Below are 22,129 nucleotides of genomic sequence, written 5' to 3'. Positions count from 1 at the left end.
AGTGAACTAAAAGTTTTCAAATGACTTTTGTCTGATGTCACAAAATCATACATGAGTAACAGATTCATTCAAAGTTCCAGACAGACCAATGGATATTTAATGTAACTACAAAAAGTTCATCAGTACCCATTTCAGATTCCATATTGTAATTAATTTTTTAAAAAAACTACTGCTAGTCAACTTTGCGTGTAATATAAAAGAGTAGCCACAATTATCTAATTAAGATCCCTTCCCTTTTGCAACTACTCATGTATGCAAGGCTAGATTTTCTTCATCTACTTCAACCAAAATAAAATATCAGAACCTGCTGCATTCAGAATTAGAGGTGAGCATTCAGTTTTCTTCTGTTAAGCTAGACATTAAACAGACTTGCAACAGTGGAGAACAACGCCACTCCTCTCATTGATTTTTGAAAATGTAGTTATTGTTCATAGAACATGTTGTTCATATTAATATATGATGTGTTCATTATGTTATTTTTAAATGAATTAATAATTTTTAAAACTTATTTTGATTTCTAATGTGGTAACATTGGCATCAGTAATCCACATAAACAAATCTCTTTTGAGACCCTTAAGAATTTTTAAGAGACTGAGAGTGTAGCTCAGTGGTAATGTACTTTCCTAACATGCAGGAAGCCCTAGGTTCTATCCCCAGCACTGAAGGGGATGCAGGGGTGGATTTTTGAGAATGGAAAAGGCTCCGAGACCAGAAAGTTTGAGAACAACTGGCTGAAATAATGTCAGGATTACCTACATTATGAAGATTTCAACAGTGAAATTGGTGCTTTTTAAGTGGAATATCTACAGTCACTATTTCCTTCCCTTTGTTGTAATTGCTTATTTAAGTTTTCTGCTTTTTCTTTGTCGATTTTGGGTAACTTAAATTTTTGCTAGAAAATCACCTTTTTCTTGAATATTTTCAAGTTTATTGCCATTGGTGTTGTGGGAAGTATTTCTCAAATTTCCTTCAATACATTGGTTATTTCTACTTTTTTATTCCTAATCTTGAAGTTTTCCTCTTAAATTCCTCTTCATTTCAAATATACCATGAATAAAACATTATAGGACTGGGGATACAGCTCAGTTGGTAGAGTGCTTGCCTTGCATGCACAAGGCTTTGGGTTCAATCCCTAGTACCACAAATGAACAAACAAAAAAAGCATTATGAAAGCTTTGGGTCAGGGGGTAGAAGAGGAGACAGTGATACCCATGAACTGTCGAGGAAGAAGGAAAGGAGACTGGCTGTGGTATATGGACTGTCCCCTTAGGTGATCACTGTGGACATTTAAGAAAAAGAAATGGGGATGGGAATGTGGCCCCATGATACAGCATCTGCCTGGCATGTATGAGGACCTGGGTTTGATCCCCAGCACTGCCAAAAAAAAAAAAAAAAAGCACAGGAGTTGTGTCAGCTGGTGTCTCAGCCTGGGCTTCACAGGGCTGATGATATTTGAAGATCCACCCATATCTAAGATCTGCTTCTCGACTTTTAATGACACAATACCTTTTAATTTTATTTATTTTTATGTGGTGCTGAGGATAGAACCTAGGGCCTCACACATGCTAGGCAAGTGCTCTACCACTGAGCCACAAACGCAGCCCCACATTTAACATTCTTAAATTCAATTCTGTTCATGTTACCAGACATGGATAATGTTCTGAAATAATTCTCACTAACGATTCTTTAAAAATCATCTAAAAACAAAAATGTCAATTTATTAATTTCCTAACAAATGGATCAGAATACCTATGTCAGTTCTTGAGAGCACTTCTTTGCATTGCACGCAAGTGGTTGTGGCTTCCTAGGGAGTGCTCTTGGAGATGTGTCTGTGGGGAAAGGAGGAAGGCAGGATTTGGCAGAGGGAAAAGGTTGTGACTAAGATCTCCTATGATCCTGTGTCAGTTACCTTTCCATCATTGTGACAAAATACCTGTGAAAAACAAGTTAAAGGAGAAAAGATTTATTTTGGCTCATGGTTTAAGAAGTGTCAGTCTGTGGTCAGCTGGCTCCATTGCTTTCAGGCCTGTGGCAAGGCAGAAACATCATGCTAGAAGGGCATGGCAGAGGAAAGTTGCTTACCTCGTGGCAGCCAGGGAATGGGAGAAGGGGCTAGGGACAGGATATAGTCCCCAAGGGCATGCCCCCAAGGACCCACACCCTTCAAATAGGTCTCACCTCCTACAGTTTGTACTACCTCCCAACAGTCCATTTGTCTATGACTCTTACATCAGTACCTTAATCCATAGATGAGTTTAGGCTTCCATGAGACCCTTCCCAAAGGTCTCACTTCTGAACACTGTTGGGAATCATGCCTTTAACACATGAGCCTTGGAGAACATTCTAGATCCAAACTTTAACATTTTCTGTGGGAGCTTTGATCACTTAGGTTTGCCTCAAGTTGAGGCAATTAAGCGGGGCCTTTGAATTTCTCTATCAGTCCTTGGTTGGGGGTGCCCCTTGGGAAGGGCTGCAACCTTGGCTGAGGCAGGTCCTGCAGACTGGGGCTATGCCCAGGTGAGAGATGCAGATTTGTATCTTCAGCAGCCCCTACTCCTATAAGGTGGAGGTTACCTAACACCCCTGCATTGGTCTGAGGAGAGTGGGCAGAATACCATAGCACTCATGGTCGCACCGATTGGTTACAAGGTGCATCCTGAATTAGGGAACATTAAAATGTAAAGAAGGGGGGAATCTTAAAAAAATAAATGTAGTGTAAGGAATCAGTTGTGTTTTTTGAAACACCAATGCAAGCAATACTCCAGGAAGAACCAGAGAATTGGGACTCTAGGAGGCTTCACGGATTGTTCTTCATTGTCTGTCATTGATGTTTCTTCCTGCAAATCTGGTTTTACTCTTCTTTGTTGACACTAAAACTCTCTTTGAGTTACTAGAACAGTTTTCTAGTAACCAACCAATATGGGAAGTGGATAGTGGCCACAGCTATGCTGATAAATATTTATAAACTTGCTTTCTATGAAAAAAGGATATATTACATATATATAATTTTGTGGAGGACACAATTTATAAATAATAACTATACAGTACTCTTTATTGTAAATTCCATATATATAATTGATTCTCACAGAATACTTTCATTGATTTTTACGGAACTCTCATATCTTGAGTTAATCTATGGTTCCAATTGATGAACAAGCCCAGGTCTGACATGAATGCTAGCTTATATTTATGCTTAAATTAATGAATAAGACAAAAGTGGAACAATGAAGATGCACATCAGAACTTCATTTGTCAATGATGTTAGAGACTATTGAATCAAATATTAGTTTTCAAATGCTAGAAGAATATTTCTTCAGTTTCTTTCATTATTTACTAAGTAATGGCTACAGACACCACATTTTTTCATTTTATTTTGTATCCATGATTTTTCACCTGAGAGAGATTTTACTCCTCAGGGAATACTAGCAATATCCAGAGACATTTTGGATTGCCACAACTAGAGAAGTGGTACAACTGATCTATTGAGTGGAGCACCAAGACATCCTTCCCACAGCATAGACTTACCTGGCCCAAGATTGAGAAACTCTGCTCTGTATTATTAGTATTTTCTCCACAAAAATTTAAAGCTGAGATCATCAATAAAATGTTAGATTAAGCCTTGATTTGTAGAGTTTGCCAATTTCTGTGGTCTAAATACCCCCACTGTTATGATTAATTTTATTTGTCAACTTGACTAGCTTGGGGGATTCCTAGATAACTGGTAATACATTATTGTCAGGCAGGTCTGTGAGCTTTTCTTGAGTCTCTTGTGTCCTTGAACATTAGAGCTCCTAGTTCTCAGGTCTTTGGACTCTAAGCCTTATACCAGCATCCCCCTTGTCTTTCCCAACCCTTTCTTAGGACTTTGGACTGAATTACACTACCATCTTTTCTAGTTTTCTAGCTTGCAGATGGCAGGCTGTGGGACATCCAAACTTCTATAGTTGTGTGAGCCAATTCCCCATATAAATATTTTATGTAGACAGTTCCCAACTTATGATTAGACTTACCATTTTTAAAATGATGCAAAAGTAAAAAGCACTCAGTAGAAACCAAACCTGGAGTTTTTAATTTCTGTCTTTTCTGTAGGCTAGTGATGTGTGCTAAGATCCTCTGGGCAGCAGCAGCTCCCAGTCAGTCACTTGACTGCGAGAGGAAAGAATCAATTCTTTGCAGTGCACTGTGCTGCTGAGCTAGCATGTTCCACTGGTTAGGTGTAGTAAATGTATTTTTAACTTACAATATTTTCAATATACAGGAGGTTTATCAGAACATAAATTGTTGTAAGTTGAGAAGCATCTGTATATAATATATATATATATATATATATATATATATATATATATATATATATATATCTCCTCATGGTTCTGTTTCTCTGGAGAAAACCGACTAATACAGTCACCATTGCTGATTTCAAGCCACCAATGTGATGTCCTTAAGCATGGAATTGTTAAAAGGTATGTAGGAGCACACCATTATATAGCATATCCACCATGAAGATACAACTGTAATAAATAAACCCAAGAACATACACAGTAGAAAAATAATTAATAGGTTGTAGTGTACTTATTACCTTTGCTTTAACACCATTTATTTTAAGTAACTTATTTAATGTTTAATAATGGCTATGCTTAACAACTGATTCCCAAAATTCTTGAAAATTTAACATTCTTTCCTTGTGGGTCAGTGTGGACCAGCCTGGCTTCAGTATAACACTAAAATGGCTATCTACCACTCTAAAATTCACATTTATATTTCCTGTTTGTTGGAAAGATGAACTCAATTTAAGTTTCTTTTTAAATGTGTGAACTTTTTATTTTTACTTTATTTTTTGTTGGTACATTATTATTAGATATAATATTGAGTCCACTAATGAATATGGATTCATTGTGCCTTATTCATGCATTCACATAACAATCTGATCAATCTCATTCCCCCAGTACCTTCCCTTTTTCTCCCCTCCACCCTCCCTCTAATCTGCTGCCTCTACTAACTTCAGATTTTTTAAAAATATATGTTTTTAATACCTTTATTTAATTTTTTAATTTTCATGTGGCGCTGAGGATTGAACCAGCACCTCGCACATGCTAGGTGAACACTCTACCGCTGAGCCACAACCCCAGCCCCCAACTTCAGATTTTTAAAGAAGGGGTTCTGTCTCAGACTGGTTGAGTTATCTGCCTGTGATTGAGCTGTACAAAGCATTTGTGGTTGATCCAGAGGGAGTCTGCCTACTTCCCACAAGGAGATCCCCAGAAGCAGCCCCACTGTGACTGCAGGGCACCACCCTAAGAGGTGCCCATGACAGTGCTGCAGACACACCAACACCACTCCCTCCTCTGCTTGGTCTTTCAAGACTACACAGAATGTGTTTCTGACTCACCTGCTCTTTCTCCCCAGAAAAATGACAAAAAAATGTGTAAGTGGTTTTCAAAGTGTTGTCCTGGATCAGCAGCATCTGCCTCACATGGGAATTTGTTCAAAAAGCAAAATTTTGGACCCCACTCCAACTCTACTGAATGAGACATTCTGGGGATGGAGACCAGCAGTCTATGTTTCAAAAAGTTCTCCAGGTTATTCCGAGGTATGCTAAAGGTTGAGAGCCACTACATTAGGTTATATAGCTTGCCTTTTCTTTTGTTGTTTCTTTTTTTAGAAGTTATGTTTTATCCTATAGGGATAGCAACAAAACAAATACAGGTCGACCATCCTGATTAATTTTGGTATTTTCCTCCAGTCCCCAGAAATGACAAATAATTTCTGAGGATATATTTCTCCTACAGAGGAATAATCTCATCAATTGTATATCGATTTCTAGTTATTTCTTCTTTTAGAAGATGACTATTTTCTAATTTCTGTGAATATTATAGCCTCAGATACACTATTAAATCATGTACATCTAGCATAATTTAACTTTTCAGGATATATTTCTCGATTTCCAAACTTGCTGATGAACCTCCTCATGGTAGGAGTTATATTTTGGCATTTGGTTTAAGTCACAGAATCTAATGTAGTATAGAACTCATATAAGACATCAAAAAATTGGATTAGATAATTATGAAGATTTTAAAAATATTTTTTTCTAATCCTTTGCTTTCTTTTACAGGCATTATTTTAAATTTACCATGTACTTTCAAAAGTGGATATGCTGGAAAAAAACCTATGAATAATTTCAAATAATTAAATAAAACAGAAAATGACAGGTAACTGGATTTCCCCTCCAAATTATGTAATTTGTACTAAATTCAGGTGTAAAGAAGACAATAAGAATCATCAGTGGATCTACTGCCTGAGTAACGACTCTGGCATGTTTCCTTCTAATCATTTTTCTATATTTGTTAAAAAACAGAAACTGTATGCTACAATTATGGTTTCAATTTTCTACCTTTTTTTTTTCAGTGCTGGGGATCAAGCCCAGGATCTTCCTGTGGCAGGTAAGCACTCTCCCACTGAGCTATACCCCCAGCCCTCATTATTCTATTTTTTAAACTAAGCATTACTTCATAAGCATTCCCATATCTTTGAGTCTGTGTTTTTGTGTGGTTCCATGTTATCCATGTATGTACTATAATTTATTTCTCCCTTTCCCTATTTAGGACCTTTAGGATTATATCCATTATTTCACTGTTTAAATTAATTGTCATAATTAACATTATTTCACCATTTAAATTATAATTATGATGAAATGGGATCCATATTTTTTAAATAGATACATTCTTTCAGAGGGAGTTTTGATTGTTTTTGCAGTGTTAATCTAAGCTCATCTGGCTCTCTTTCTCCCCTACTGTTCTGTGAGATTTGCTCCCCAGTTTGCTCCTTCAAGTGTTTATCTCTGTCACTCTTTGGTCCCAGGCCTTAATCATGGTTTAAGGCTTAACCCTGTTTGCATAAACATCAAAATCGATAAAAGTCTGAAATTCAAAAGGAGCTAGTGCCCTCTCTGTTTACACTGAGAGTTTCCAAACTGGACAGCTGGTCCTTGGGGGCTCTCTGTAAACTTTCTTTACTGCAACAATCATCCGTGTCAACACTTCAGGCTTTTGTGTCTTAAATCTCTAATCCCTAAATCAGGGGAATACTAATAAATTATTTGCTTATTAAGTTTTAAATGACTCAAGAGACAGATATCTACGCAAAAAAAATGTTACCATGTTTAAATCAGGGACTTTTTCTTTGTAAAATATCTTAGGCTTTCAAAAGCTATAAAAATCAGCAGAGCATCTTGGGTCAAAAAGAGGATTAAATGGGCTGGGGATATAGCTCAGTTGGTAGAGTGATTGATTGCCTTGCCTGCACAAGGCCCTAGGTTCAATCCCCAGCACTACACACACAAAAAAAGTGAATTAACTTCCTATGTTGGTTTATTTCTGGCAAAAGCCAGATATCTTTTAGATCAAATAATACACACACATACACACACACACACACACACACACACACACACACACACCTTCCTAAATTGAAATGAACAATTCTCTGTTATTTTTATTTTGATAAACCATACTTTCTATTATCAATTGACTGAACAGAATAATATTTCCTTTATTTTAGAATGGGGAAAACTAGCATGTCAAATATTGTTCAATTATGACAATTAAAAAAGTTTTATTGTTACTGGGGATTCCCCCAAGGGGTTTAACCACTGGGCTACAACCCCAGTCCTTTTTAATTTTTCCCCCAGCCCTTTTTTATTTTTATTTTGAGACAGGGTCTCACTGAGTTGGTTAGGGCCTCACTGAGTTGCTGTGGCTGGCTTTGAACTTGAGATCCTCCTGCCTCAGCCTCCCAAGTCACTGGGATTACAGGTGTGCGCCACTGTGCTAGGTCTTAAAATTTAAAGAAAAACTTTCATGGCATAAAACCAAAAATAAATTCATTATAAATGGTTTTTAGGTTAAAAATAAAAACTGTCCAACACACTGCAGTCCCAGACCTCAGAAGACTGAGGTGGGAGAACTGCTTGAGCTCAGGAGTTCAAGACCAGTCTAGGCAACATAGTGAGACTCTGCCTCAAAATAAAAATGAAAACAAAATCTCTGACATGTATTTTTTCCTCCCCAATTTAATTTTTATTCTTGAATTGGACTTAACTTTTTTCTGACTACATATCTGATCATGTTATTGAAAATCTTATTTGACATAATTCCTTGTATCTTAGATAATAATGGAAGGACATTAGAAATTAACACAATAAAACACTACAGAAACTATATAAATGCAGAGAGATTGAACAATACACATCTGAATTATGAATGGATGAGAAAGTAAATTGAGGGAGAAATTGAAGAATTCCTAGACTCAAATGAGAACAGTGACACAACATACCAGAACCTCTGGAACACCATGAAGGCAGTTCTAAGAGTAATGTCTACAGCTGTAAGTGCCTACATAAAATCTGAATCCTCCTTAAAAAACCTAATAAGCATGTCAAAGCCCTTTAAAAGAGGAACAAACCATTTGCAAAGCCAGTAGAAGGAAGGAAGGAAGATCAGAGCTGAAATCAATGAACTTGAGAATAAAAACACAATACAAAGGGTCAATGAAACAATGAGCTGTCTCTTTGAAAAGAAGAACAATATCCTTTAGCCAAACTAACCAAGAGAAAAAGAAGACTCAAATTAATAAAATTGAGATGAAAAAGGAGAAATCACTACAGACATCACAGAAATCCAGTAGATCGTTGGGGACTATTTTGAAAACCTATTCTCCAATAAACTGGAAAACTTAGAAGAAATGCATTCATTTCTAGAGACATGATCTGCCAAAATTGAATCAAGAGGACATAGAAAACCTACATAGATCAATAACTTGTAATGAGACAGAAGCAGTAATAAAAAGCCTCTCAATAAAGAAAAGCCCAGGGCCAGTTGGATTCTTAGCCGAATTCTACCAGACCTTTAGAGAAGAACTATTGCCAGTACTCCTCGAATTATTCCATCAAGTGGAAAGGGATGGGACACTTCCAAATTCATCCTATGAAGCCAGTAGTATCACACTCATAACAAAACCAGATGAGGACACATCAAGGAAAGAGAACTAAAGACCAATATCCCTGATGAACTCAGATGCAAAAATATTTAACAAAATATTAATAAATCATATTCAACAACATATTAAGAAGATTGTACATCTTTACCAAGTTGGTTTTATTCCAGAGATGCAAGGATGTTTTATCGTTTGCAAATCAATAAATGTAATTGATCACATAAATAGAGTTAAGGACAAAATCACTTAGTCATCTCAATAGATGCAGAGAAGGTCTTTGACAAAATTCAGCACCCATTCATGATAAAAGCACTGAAGAAACTAGGAATAGAAGGAACCTACTTTAACATCATAAAAGCTATATATGAAAAACCCAGAGCCAACTTCATAGTAAGTGGGGGAAAATGAAAGCATTTCCTTTAACAAGACAAGGCTGTCCATTCTCACCACTCCTATTTAATATAGTGCTAGAAATTCTAGCCAGAGTAATTTGTCAAGAGAAGGAAATAAAAGGGATAAAAATAGAAAAGGAAGAAATCAAATTATCACTGTCTGCAGATGATATGATCCTATACTTAGAAGATCCAAAAAACTCTACCAAAAGACTGCTAGAGCTAATAAACAAATTTGTCAAAGTATCAGGTTACAAAATCAGCATACAAAAATCAGCATCTTTCCTATATACCAATATTGATTCTGCTGAAAAAGAAATCAGGAAAACAATTGTATTCACAATAACCTCAAAAAATATATCTCGGAGGGGCTGAAGTTGTTGTTCAGCTGTAGAGCCCTTGCCTAGCATGTGCGAGGCCCTGGGTTCAATTCTCAGCACCACATAAAAATAAATAAAATAAAGGTATTATGTACAACTACAACTAAAAAATTAAAAGTATATATATATATATATATATATATATATATATATATATATATGAATAAATCTGAATAAGGAGGTGAAAGGCCTCTCCAATGAAAACTGTAAACAGTGAAGAAAGAAACTGAAGAAGACACAAGAAGATGGAATTACCTCCCATGTTCATACATAGGCAGAATTAATATTGTTAAAATGGCCATACTACCAAAAGCAATATACAGATTTAATTCAATCCCTATCAAAACACAAATGTCAAATGTCATTCTTCATAGAACTAGCAAAAAAAAAAGTCCTAAAATTTATTTTGAAGAATAAAAGACCCAGAGTAGCCAAAGCAAATCTAAATCAAAAAGCAATGCTGGAGGTATCACAATACCTGACTTCAAATTATATTACAGAACTATAGTAACAAAAACTGCATAGTACTGGCATAACAACAGACCAGCCCAATGGTATAGAATAGAAGTCACTGAGATAAGCCCACACATCCACAGTGTTCTGATCCTTAAGAAAGTTTCCAAAAGCATATCTTGGAGAAAAGACAGCCTTTTAATTTTTTTTAGAGAGAGAGAGAGAATTTTTTAATATTTAGTTTTCCGTGGACACAACATCTATTTTATTTTTATGTGGTGCTGAGGATCGAACCCAGCGCCCCGCGCATGCCAGGCGAGCGCACTATGGCTTGAGCCACATCTCCAGCCCCTTTTAATTTTTTTTTTTAAAGACAGCCTTTTAATAAATGGTGCTCGAAACACTAGTTAGCGTTATGTCGAAGAATGAAACTAGACCCTAATGTAACCTGCACAAAAATCAACTTAAAATGGATCAAAGACCTAGGAATTAGACTGGAAACTATGGTACTTCTAGAAGCAAATGTAAGGTCAACAATCCAGCATATAGGCACAGGCAAAGACTTTCTCAGTAAAACTCCTAAAACTCAGAAAATAATGCCAAGAGTTAATTAAAAAGTTAATTTAATCAAAGTAAAAAGCTTATGCATATCAAAGGAAACAATTAGGAATGTGACAAGAGAATTTATAAGAATCAGAGAAAATCTTTGCTAGCAACTCTTGTGACAGAAGATTAATATTCAGAATATATAAAGAACTCAAAACACTTTACACCAAAAAATCAAATAACCCAATAAATAAATAGGGAAATGAACAGACACTTCTTAAAGAGGAAATATAAATTCACAACAAATATACGGAAAAAAAGTTCAACATTATTAACAATAATGCAAATTAAAACTACACTGAGATTTCATCTCACTCCAGTCTGAGTGGCAATCATCAAGAATACAAGCAATAATGAATGCTGGAGAAAATATGGAGAGAAAAGAACACTTTTACACTGCTGGTGGCACCATAAATGAGTACAAACAGTATGTAAATCAGCATGAAGATTCAGCGAAAGACTAGGGGCTGGGGTTGTGGCTCAGCAGTACAGACCTTATCTAGCTCATGCGTGACTCTGGGTTCGATCCTCAGTACCACATGAAAAATAAAGGCATTGTTTCCAACTACAACTAAAAAATAATTTTAAAAAGCCTAGGTATGGTACCACCATATGACCCAACTGTACCACTCCTCCATATTTGATGCATACCCACGTTTATAGCAAGCAGCACAATTCACAGTATCCAAACTATGGAACCAGCCTAGATGTCCATGAATAGATGAATGAATAAAGAAAATGTGGTATATTTACACAATGGAGTTTAATTCAACCATAAAGAAAAATAAAATCATGTCATTTGCAGGAAAATGGATGGAACTAGAGACCATTATAGTAAGTGAAATAAGTCTAATTCAGAAGGTCAAGGGTTATATGTTTTCTCTCATGTGCAAAAGCTAGAGAGGAAAAAGGAAAAAAAGGTGGGGGCAGATCACATGAAAGTCAAAGGGCGAGCAGTAGAGGAAAGAGACCGGGGCGTGGATAGTATTGAGGGAGGGGGTAAGCGCTGGGAGGTGATAGTGGATAAATTATATTGTAATAGTGTGTGCACATACGAATATGTAACAACAAAATCCCATCGTTATGTTATAATGAGCCAATAAAAATGTGGGAAAAAAGACAAAAAAAATCTTCATTGCTGAATGCATGACAGAAAAAAGATGATCTGTTAGCTTAAGGTAGATGTTGAATAATATTATCAAGCTACTTATGCAATGTAAAGTTGAGGGAGTAGAGGAATACCTTTGGTGGATGAAGCTGTTTAACTCCACAGGACATTTCACCGCCCTTTAACTCAACACCTACAAGCTAGTATAATTCAAGTTTTTCTCATTCCGTATCTAGTACATTAACCTTGGCAAGCCAGTAACTTGGGGAACTCTAATGAGAACTTCTAGTAGAGATCGCACCTTAACAAAACTGATGTGTTCTAGTAAGTAGGCTTTTGGACCTAACCAGCAGGTACAAACGTACAAGACGTCGCCCACTACCTCCTCACTCTACAGAAGGCTTGGTTTTCAGTCCATTTTCACAGCGGGGACTGCGAGCACGTTTCTGGAGGGTGCCGCCAGGCGGCGCTGTTCCAAAGCCGCTTCACTAACAAGCATCTCCGGCGCTTTTACCCTCCTCTCTCTTGTTCCAGCTTCCGCCGGAAGCCGATCCCGTCAGTTGTCCTCCGGTAGTTTGGTTGGTTTGTAGTGAGTGTACGGCGGCGGGCTGGCTGAGGTTAGTTCCCAGGAGGTGGAGAGGGGATCTGGAGCTTAACCCCGTGCAGCGAGATGGACATTTTGAGATCAGAGATTTCCCGGAAGCGGCAGCTGGTGGAAGAGAGAAACCTGTTGGTGGTAAGGGTCCTTGTGGTTGTGGGGGCTGAGGGTCGAAGAGTGGTGTGTTTGTGTGTCGGGGGATGCCGGGGTGAGAGCATTTAGGGCCGACGTGGGGCTCGGCGACAGTCCTGCCTCTGTCCCGGAGGCCCTTTCTAGATCCGTCCTTCGGTCCCTCTCTGGGGATCTTCACGGAGGGAAGTGTGAGAATTGCAGGAAAACCCAAGGTGTTTTTGTTGTTGTTGTTTTGTTTCTTGCAACTTTCCCCCTGGCAGTTTACTTAGGTCAACAACTCGCGCTGACCCACCCACCTGTCGACACTCTCCGGATCTACCTCAGTCCCGAGGGGTGACTTGTGTCGTTTAAGGGTTTGTGCCCAGCTGAACAGGAAGGACGGTCTCAGATCCCGTCTTCAGCGTTCCTTCTTGTTAAACTCAGTCTTTTTGTTTCCCCGTCTTTCCTCTTCCCCAACACATACAGAGTTTATGGGTCTGCTCTTCATGGGATGGAAAGCTAAGACTTTTTTGGAGAGGTACTAAAAAAAAGGAGAAAGAACAACCTGATTTAGGAACCTCCTTAAACTGTTCTCCTTTCCTTTATTGCATAACAGTGATTTAGGTCACCAGTTTTCAAAGCTTTTAGTCTCAGGACCTCTTCATACTCTTTAAGTTATTGAGGACCCCAGCTTTTGTTGATGTATCATATCTATTAGTATTTACCAAATTAAAAGTAAAATTGAGAGACTGGACAGATTTCATTACACAACATAAAAGTTGTATTATTTAATATCTGCTGATCTAATGTGGTTTCTTGAAGCCTTAGGAAACCATCAAGCTCATGATGGTAGGCTCAAGTACTCCACACTTTTAATTTTCACTTGAAAGCTGGAATTTCATCATAGCCAACAAATACTACTAGTTCTTTTTTTGAAGTGATGGTCTCATGGTGCTCAGTTTGGGGAAGTTGTCTGACAAATATTCAAGTCTGGATAATTATAGTTTGTCAGTATTTATGTATGAAAAAATGGTATTCCATGAAGAAGAACACTGATTTAGTTTACAGCTTGATTGTTTGGTTGCTTTTCCACCAGATAACCATCATACTTTGGTAAAAAGGAAAAATTATTTATGTATACTTTGTTTTGTCATATAGGATGTGAAAAAATGTCAAGGATTAATACTTAGTAAAATTAAAATTTTGCTGTAGGTTGAGCATTCTTAATCCTGAAATCTGAAATCCTAACAGAATCCACTTTTTGAGGGCAGACATTATGCCACAAGAGGAAAATTCCACACCTGACCTCAGTGGAATTTTCAAAGCATAGGCACACCAAAACATCATATAAAATTACCTTCAGGCTCTATGTGTGAAGTGTGTATAAAACATACATGAACCTTTGTGTTTAAATTTGGGTTCCATCCCCAAGGTACCTTGTTTTGTATGTGCAAATATTCCAGAATTCAAAAAAATCTGAAATCCAAAACACTTCCAAGCATTTAAATAAGGGTTTTTCAACTTGTACTTCATCAAGGAGATTCAGAAGTGAAACTGGCTTCCTCTGAGTACAACAGTTTTGTGCCACGGCCTTAATTATTTCTAAGGCTGTGGCCAGCTTTACCATGCTTTTCACCTACAGTGCAGATGTCAACAGAGTAAATAGACTATTTTTTTCGGGGGGGGGGGGGTATTACTGGGGATTGAACTGAGGGGCACTCCACCACTGAGCCACATCTTCAGCCCTATTTTGTATTTTTAAAATTTTGAGACAAGTTCTCACTGAGTTGTTTAGCTCCTTGCTTTTGCTGAGGCTGGCTTTGAACTCTTTATCCTCCTGCCTCAGCCTCCTAAGCTGCTTGGATTACAGTTGTGCTCCACTGTGCCTGGCCCTAAATGTCTTTTGATCATAAAATCTTTTAGTTTTGATAGATCCCAATTTGCCAGTTTGTTTGTTGGTTTGTTTGGGTCTTTTTGAGATGTGGTATTATTCTGTTGCCCATGCTGGTCTCAAACTCCTAGGCTTAAATGATCCTTGCACTTCAGCTTCCAGAGTTCTGGAACTATAGATGTATGCCACCACTCCAGGCTCTCCAGTATGTTGGCTTATCATTTTCTGTGACTTGTCTGGGAATTTAAAATAGTATAACCAGTTGGAAAACCATTTGGTAGTTTTTTGAGAATTAAACATACACCTAATGATATCCTCCCACCATTCCACCTCCAAATACTCAAAGAGTAAATTGTAAAACTCTCCCCTTATATCATCTTTTAAAAGTTTATAGTTTATCTTTTATAAAAAACTAAGAGTTTCTAAAAATTCGATTCAGTATTTTTGTATGATGCAGAGTAGGGGTTATAGTTTGCTGATTTTCTTATGGATGTCCAGTTTACCATTTACTGAAAGTATTTTTCCCTTTGTATGATTGTGGCATCTTTATAAAAAATCAGACAGTTGTGTAAGTGTGGCTTCATTCTGGGTGCTGTGTTCTTTTCCAGTGACATGTTTGCTGATCCTTATGCCTGTGCCACTCTCTGTTGATCACTGTAGCATCCTGATAAGTCTTAAAGTCTGATAATGTAAAGAACATCACCACCACTACAGGTTGTTATTCTTTCCCTTCTCTCTGTTTTCTTACCCCTCCCTCAGCCCCTGTCTCACTGTTGCCCATCATTCTTATATTCTTCTTATTTGTGGAATTTTATTTATTTTTTTAATGCTTTGGAATACTGACCACTATATGTACTGGGTTTTGTTTTTGTTTTGGAGGGGATGCTGGAGGTCCAACCCCGGGCCTTGTGCTTGCTAGGCAAGTCCTATACCACAGAGTTACACCCTCAGCCCACACTGTATGTAGAGTGTACAGTTGAGTTTTGACCTGTGCTCAGCGAAACTATCTGCAGAATGAAAGGTCTCCTTATGCGTATTTGTAATCCCTCCTTCTTGTTTTTCCCTGCATTCTGTCACAGGCAACCACTGACCTGCTTTTGGTTACTTCAGGTAGATTACATATTTCTAGAATTTTATGATTTTATGTAAGCAGAATCATGTAGTTTGTCTCTGTCTTGGTTGTTTTCTTTTCTTGAACTTGTTTTATTTTTTATTTTCTCAAGATTTTTCACTGACATCACTGAAAAAATACATTGCATGGCTTATAGGATTTACTAACACTTTATGATTCTTTCACTTTGAAAAGCATTGTCTCTTTAAATTGTATGCCCTTCTGTTTGATGTATTACTTCAGACTCTTAAGGTTTGTTTCACGCTAACAAGATGTTGACTTGCCTCATGGTTTGTGATCTCACACATACTGTTTTGCATTGGGTATTAGGCTCTATAGTTGTAAATCCTGGTGCCTTTTGCCTTTTTGCAGAGGTTTTATTTTTTTTTTGGTTCAGGATATTGAACCCAGGGGCACTTAACTACTGAGCCACAGCCTCAGCCGCCCCCCCCCCCCCTTTTTTTAGTTGTAGTTGGACACACTACCTCTATTTTTTAAATTTATTTTATTTTTTTAATTTATTTTTTAGATGTAGATGGACACAACACAATGCCTTTATTTTTATGTGGTGCTGAGAATCGAATCCAGGGCCTCGCCCGTGCTAGGCAAGCGCTCCACTGCTGAGCTACAACCCCAGCCCCTTCAGCCCTTTTTTATATTTTATTTAGAGACAGGGACTCACTGAGTTGCTTAGGGCCTTGCTAAGTTGCTGAGGCTCCTGCCTTAGCCTCCCAAGCCTCTGGGATTATAGGTATGCACCACTGCATCTGGCTTTTACAGAGCTTTTGTTAATATTTGTATCCATTTATATAAACGCTATCTTAACATAATTGGAGGAATGGTAATTCTAAATTCATGTTGACAATCATGTTTGCATATTATTTTTGATATTTAATACCTTATTTAGTGAAGACAGACATTTCAGGTAATGTGGTAGGAAAGTGTGTGCACTTTAGACTTGTGAATCTTTAGTTTTATAATCTAGAAAGTACAACTTGGACAAAGTGCAAGAATATTTGAAAAGCAGCAGGTAGGGGTCTATGGATGACATTTTGAGACATTCTAGTCCTAAGCTTTTGTTAGGGGTATTCAGTGGAATGGAGACATGGTAGTCAGAGGTAACATAATTGGACTTGGGCTCTGGCCTTGGCATTCCTTTTACTTCCTGTATATATCAGCTCTTCCTGAAAGGATGCTAATAAGTGTTTGCCAGCTTACCTATTTGAAATGTAATAGTTACATACTACATAGTTAAAAGGAATAATCTAAAATACTGAATTTTGAGAGTGACTAATTAGCTAGGAAAACTAAGTACAAAGGATTTAAGGACCAGAGTTCTTAGTCCTGGCTCTGTTACTCATCAGATTTATTAAGTTCTTGAAATGTTACAGCCTTTCCTAATTCTCAACTTACTTATCTGTAAAAGGGGATTAATATCATTTGCTCACATTTTTGTCGTGGTAGTTTGATAATTAGATGATGTCATCAATTTCTTGCTACAGTAATATCTTCATCTTTGTATCTGAAGGGTGTATGCTTGGTATATGGTAGGTAAGTGTGTTGGTGTTTATGGAGTTAATGAATGAACTTGTAAACTTTATTTTGTTTAAACATTCACAAAAATAGAATTGTATAATGAATTGTATACCCTTCCCCTAGTACCTGTAACTCTAAAAATTAGACATATTTTTATATCACCAAAATATGATTACATCTAACAAAATTAAAATAGTTTCCTTAAGCTGTATCAAATTCATATTAACATATCCCCAGTCAAATTATACATATATATGTTTTTAACAGTTGGTTTGTTCCAAAGAGATCCACACAAATTTGACTAATTGAATTTATTTATTGTGACTATTGGTTTCTTTTAATCAAGAATGTTTTTATTCCTCCAGCTGCTCTCCCTTCAACACCATTGACATGTTGGAGAAAGGAGAACTAATTTTGTACACTGTCCTAGATTTGTTTGATTAATTACTGTTGTTACCATTTTGTTTACTTCTCTACTCCTACAGTAAGGGTAAAGCATATTTGATAGATGGTGCTGAGTACTTCTTGTGGTATCACAAAGAGGTATATAATCTTTTACAAATTCCAGGCTTGATCAATGGGCTCAAGTATTGGCAGCCTGATCTTTCCATTGACACCATTATAATATTTAATATTTTAATATTTTAGTATCTACTGGTGGTAATTGCCTGAATTAATGAGCTTTTGAAACTAGAGGTGCTAAATACATGTGGAGAGGTATTATTGAGATTCTGTTATAATTACTATTAATAAAATGGGACAGTATCTGTAGTTGAGCAAAGTTATCAATGCAGTAAGATCCAGGAGGCAGAGGTGCAGATAGTAGTAAGATTACAAATTAGGCTGCAGATTTCACAATGGGATATATAAAGAACTAACATCTTTTTAGCCATAGTAGATTTAGAGCTTATCTATTAGTATCAAAAAATTTAGACATTCTCTTGGAACCTTCTTATTATTAGTGAGATTTTAGAAGTTGGGTATATATATATGCCATAATTAGTGTTTGTTTCTGTTAAGTGAAAATAATTAAGACATACCATTTTATGTGATTTGTAATGAATCCATTTTTAGACATTATCTTTCATTTTATGTGATTTATAATGAATCCATTTTTAGACACTATCTTTGAATTTATATTTATCTTAGGAAATATTTTGTAATATTTTAGGAAATATTATAAAATATTTTAGGAACTTAAATTTTAAAACGGAACATTTGGAAAGTATTGTTGATTTGTATGCTGTTGTACACACTTATTAAAATGACAGTGCAAGAAAAATTTAAATATTCATCACATATCAATATCCAGACCTATGTGTAGGAGAGGTAGCATGCTTCAGGGACTCAATGTGTTCATATTGAAAACCAAAAAGTACTCTCAAATTCTTGAGCAACTGAAGAATATTTTTTAAAGTTTTCTAAAAGCATTTGATAACTGTGGAATATGAAATTTTGCCAAGGATTTATTATTAACTTATTTTTTTCTTTGATAGGAAAATAAAAAATATTTCAGACGCAGTGAACTTGTGAAAAAAGAGGAGGAGGCATATTTTGAAAGATGTGGCTACAAGGTATGAATGTGAGCTTTTAAATTAAATTGTAAATTTCTGCGTTTAAATTTATATAGCTATTGTTAAATGACAAAATTATTGATCTCTGTTCAATTTATCAATGTTACATATTAGCCTGTAAGTGAGAAGCCATCTGGAGAGGTATGAGTTTTTGTTTTTGTTTTGCTTTTTTTAAAAAAAAAAAAATTCTTGAATTTAGGAAAATATATGCATGACTTTTGGCTCGGAATGGTTTGGCTTTTTGTGGACAGCATGAAGTGGCTTGAGATCAAAGCTTGACCTTTTTTAAAAAATTAAGTCCTGGATCTGATGCTGCCTTATTTTCCTCTCCACCACCACTTCTCTCCCTCACCTCTCCCAATAAAACTGTATCTCAGAAGAGTCCAGTTCATTTTATTCTTTCAGCAGCAGTGATGTTAGCAGTGGCATTTCCCCTGCTTTCTCCCGCATATTTTCAGCCATTGATTATGATTGTATTGTTAATAATTCCTTTTGGGCCATTAGTAACTCTGCCTGAAATATAGCACCATATATATATATATATGCTTTTATTGTAATAAGTTATAACATTTCAGATACTGTTTAGTTTATTGAATAGAAAATGTAACTTTGAAATATTGTTTAGAAACAAATGAGTTGTCTGAAAGGCTTTACTTGTATGTTTTGGAAGCATGACTGAAACTATTTTCAGATTACCAGTTGATAATGTGCTGGGGGTTTTATTGGGAGGGGTTAATGCTTATGAGGTGGAGAAGTCAGGTTTAAGTTATTTTTTTTAACTCTATATCTTGTTTAATAATTTTAACTCACAATTAAGAGGTTCTGTCAAAATTCTATTTGAAATCAATTTTTTGCTCATGAAACATTAATATAAAATAATACTCTTGTGCATGTAATAGGGAAGGTTCTAGAAATTAGTTTATATGGCATAGCCTTTCCAGAAGGAAGCATGAGGAATGCAAATGTTATGTATATGCATTTGGTTTTATTTTGTAGGGTTGGAAAGGGCATGTATTAAAGAAAAATATAGTTAATATTTTTAAAGGCTTTTTACATATAAAAGCTTATATTTGCATCTTGATCATTTCCTATAAAGATACTGATTTACTTCTGGTTTAGGAAATTAAGTTCTATGTAAATAATTGTTGTATCCAATTCAGAGAGATGATTTCTCAGTTCCCAGATCTCTAAATTTGAACTTTTCAACTTCTTGATAAGGTAGGAAAAAAATTAAGAAAGTGGCAGTTTTTGCTTTGCATAGATTTTGTGGGAGGGCTTTTTTGCTTACATAGAAGAAAGCAAGCGCTGAAGTGAAATAAGTACTATAAAGATATTAGTTGTAACTTTGAGTCTAGCTGACAAAATGTCTTAGCTCTTTTCCCCAGAGCTATTAATGGCCATTATATAATTTAAAAAGCTTTTAGTCCTGAGGGTTTTGAAAAACACCTATTGATGTGCTTAAGAAGAAATCACAGGTTTTTGTTTTTGAGGATATTTTTAATAGCTCCTTCTTGGTAGTAGTGACAATATAGTATCCATTGCTTTTTTTTCCCTTTATAGAAACTAATTACAATTTTTTTAAGGCTTGGCCTGATTTGTCCTGTGAAAATATGAAAGTTCAGTCTTTTACCTCAGTATCAACTAGGATGAGTCCAGCATTTAGTCATAAACTACAAGGTCATTTATTACATAATTAAAAAAAAATTTGGGGGGGGTACTGGGGATTGAACTCAGGGACACTTGATCATTGAGCCCCAGCACCAGCTCTATATTGTATTTTATTTAGAGACAGGGTCTCACTGAGTTGTTTAGCGCCTCACCATTGCTGAGGCTGGCTTTGAACTCGAAATCCTCCTGTCTCAGCCTCCCGAGCCACTGGGATTATATGTGTGTGCCACTGTGCCTAGCTATTACATAATTTTTTACCATTAGAGCTTTTTAAAATTGAGTTTCTTTTTAATAATTAATAATAATTGATGTTAATTTGCTTTTATGGTCCTTTGAATCTTATTCCTCCTTTCAGTATTTTAGATTTTCCTTCAGTCAGTGTTTTAGATTTGTCTTCTGGTTAGATAGGAAACTGTGTTTCAGCAGACCACACAGTGGGGCTTCTAAATTGCTTAACTCAGTTTTCTCAGTGATTTGGGCACTATATTTGAAAAAAATGTGAGATTCCTACCTCATTCACCTTCAGGTTCATATGAACAAGAATGTTACTCTTTCCTTGGATGGCATGTATAGAATAGTGCCATTTTTCATTGTTTTTCTACAAGAATTTAGCTCAGTTTGTGGATCAGTTCTGCATCACCTTGGGAATTTTTCTACAGGTCCAATAGTGATTTCTCTGCAGTTGGAATAATACCATTCAAAAGGAAAAATAGGAAAAAGCTAGAGCTTGAAGCTTCATAGTTTCTGTTGGAGAGTAGTTCTCTTTAGCTTTCATTTTAAAGCTAAGCAACAATCAGGTAACCCTGTAGGACACTTTTTTCTCAAAGGCGAAGCAAATTGATTGTTTAAAAGAAAAAAGTACTTTTGTTTTAGAATTTGGAGAGTGTAAATTTTAGCAACATGAGTTTTGATTTTGCAAATCATTATGGTTATGTTAATTTTTTATATCAAGAATGCTGTCTCCCGTGTGCATGCTTTCTACTTGTGTTTCTGACATGGATCTGTTTGATAAGCTCTTAAAAGCATGTACATTTATTATGACTTCTTTCTTCAGAAAAACACTTAGAAAACCTTCAGTACTGAAACTATTTAATGTCCAAGAATAGCTAAGGTGATGGAATTATAAATATTGGCTGTGTTTTAAAAACTAAATTTCATCTCTTTTGGCTCTTAATATAGATACAGCCAAAAGAGGAGGACCAGAAACCACTAACTTCATCAAATCCAGTATTAGAACTTGAATTGGCAGAGGAAAAATTACCCATGACTCTTTCTAGGCAAGAGGTAAGTTTATATGAGTATTTTATGGGAACATTTTTTCCACATGTTTACATGAGTTATGTGTCATTATTTCTCATATAAGATGACCTACTGACCTAAAAGTCCTTTACAAGATAGTTTTCTTCATTAGGTTGTAAATTAACCTCTGCTTCTTTTCTTAATAGTATTCTTACTTTTTTTAAAGAGCATATCATAAACTTTGAATGATAAACACATTAAACATTGTTAAGTTATAATTGAATTCATGTTTTCTAAATAATTATATTTAGATTATTTTTTTGTCTAAATTACTTTATTAATTTGCTAACTGCCCTTACTTATCGTACATCTTTCCATGTTAAAATACAGTAATCTCTACAATTTTTAACGGCTATGTAATTTCCCATTGTGTGCTTGCACAGAAATATTTTTAAAACCAATTCTTTCTTAATT

At 36.0% G+C, this 22,129-nt stretch overlaps 1 protein-coding gene across 2 annotated transcripts in view; it reads left to right on the top strand.

The window, feature by feature from the left end:
* Positions 1–22,129, top strand: part of Prpf18 (pre-mRNA processing factor 18) — a 77,824-nt gene that overhangs the window by 22,707 nt on the left and 32,988 nt on the right. Inside the window, exons 4-8 of one of the 2 annotated variants that reach the window (XM_071599959.1) lie at positions 5,404–5,587; positions 6,110–6,206; positions 6,403–6,437; positions 18,671–18,748; positions 21,596–21,700. In XM_071599959.1, coding sequence (XP_071456060.1) covers positions 6,200–6,206; positions 6,403–6,437; positions 18,671–18,748; positions 21,596–21,700 — 225 coding nt within the window. In that variant the 5' untranslated portion in view covers positions 5,404–5,587; positions 6,110–6,199. Of the gene's footprint in view, positions 1–5,403; positions 5,588–6,109; positions 6,207–6,402; positions 6,438–12,461; positions 12,664–18,670; positions 18,749–21,595; positions 21,701–22,129 lie in introns of those variants that run through there. The other variant, XM_027928557.2, reaches the window with a different exon arrangement.

This window comes from Marmota flaviventris, chromosome 12 (genome assembly GCF_047511675.1).
Source record: "Marmota flaviventris isolate mMarFla1 chromosome 12, mMarFla1.hap1, whole genome shotgun sequence".
NCBI lineage: Eukaryota > Metazoa > Chordata > Mammalia > Rodentia > Sciuridae > Marmota > Marmota flaviventris.
This window is presented reverse-complemented; position numbering and strand designations above follow the sequence as displayed.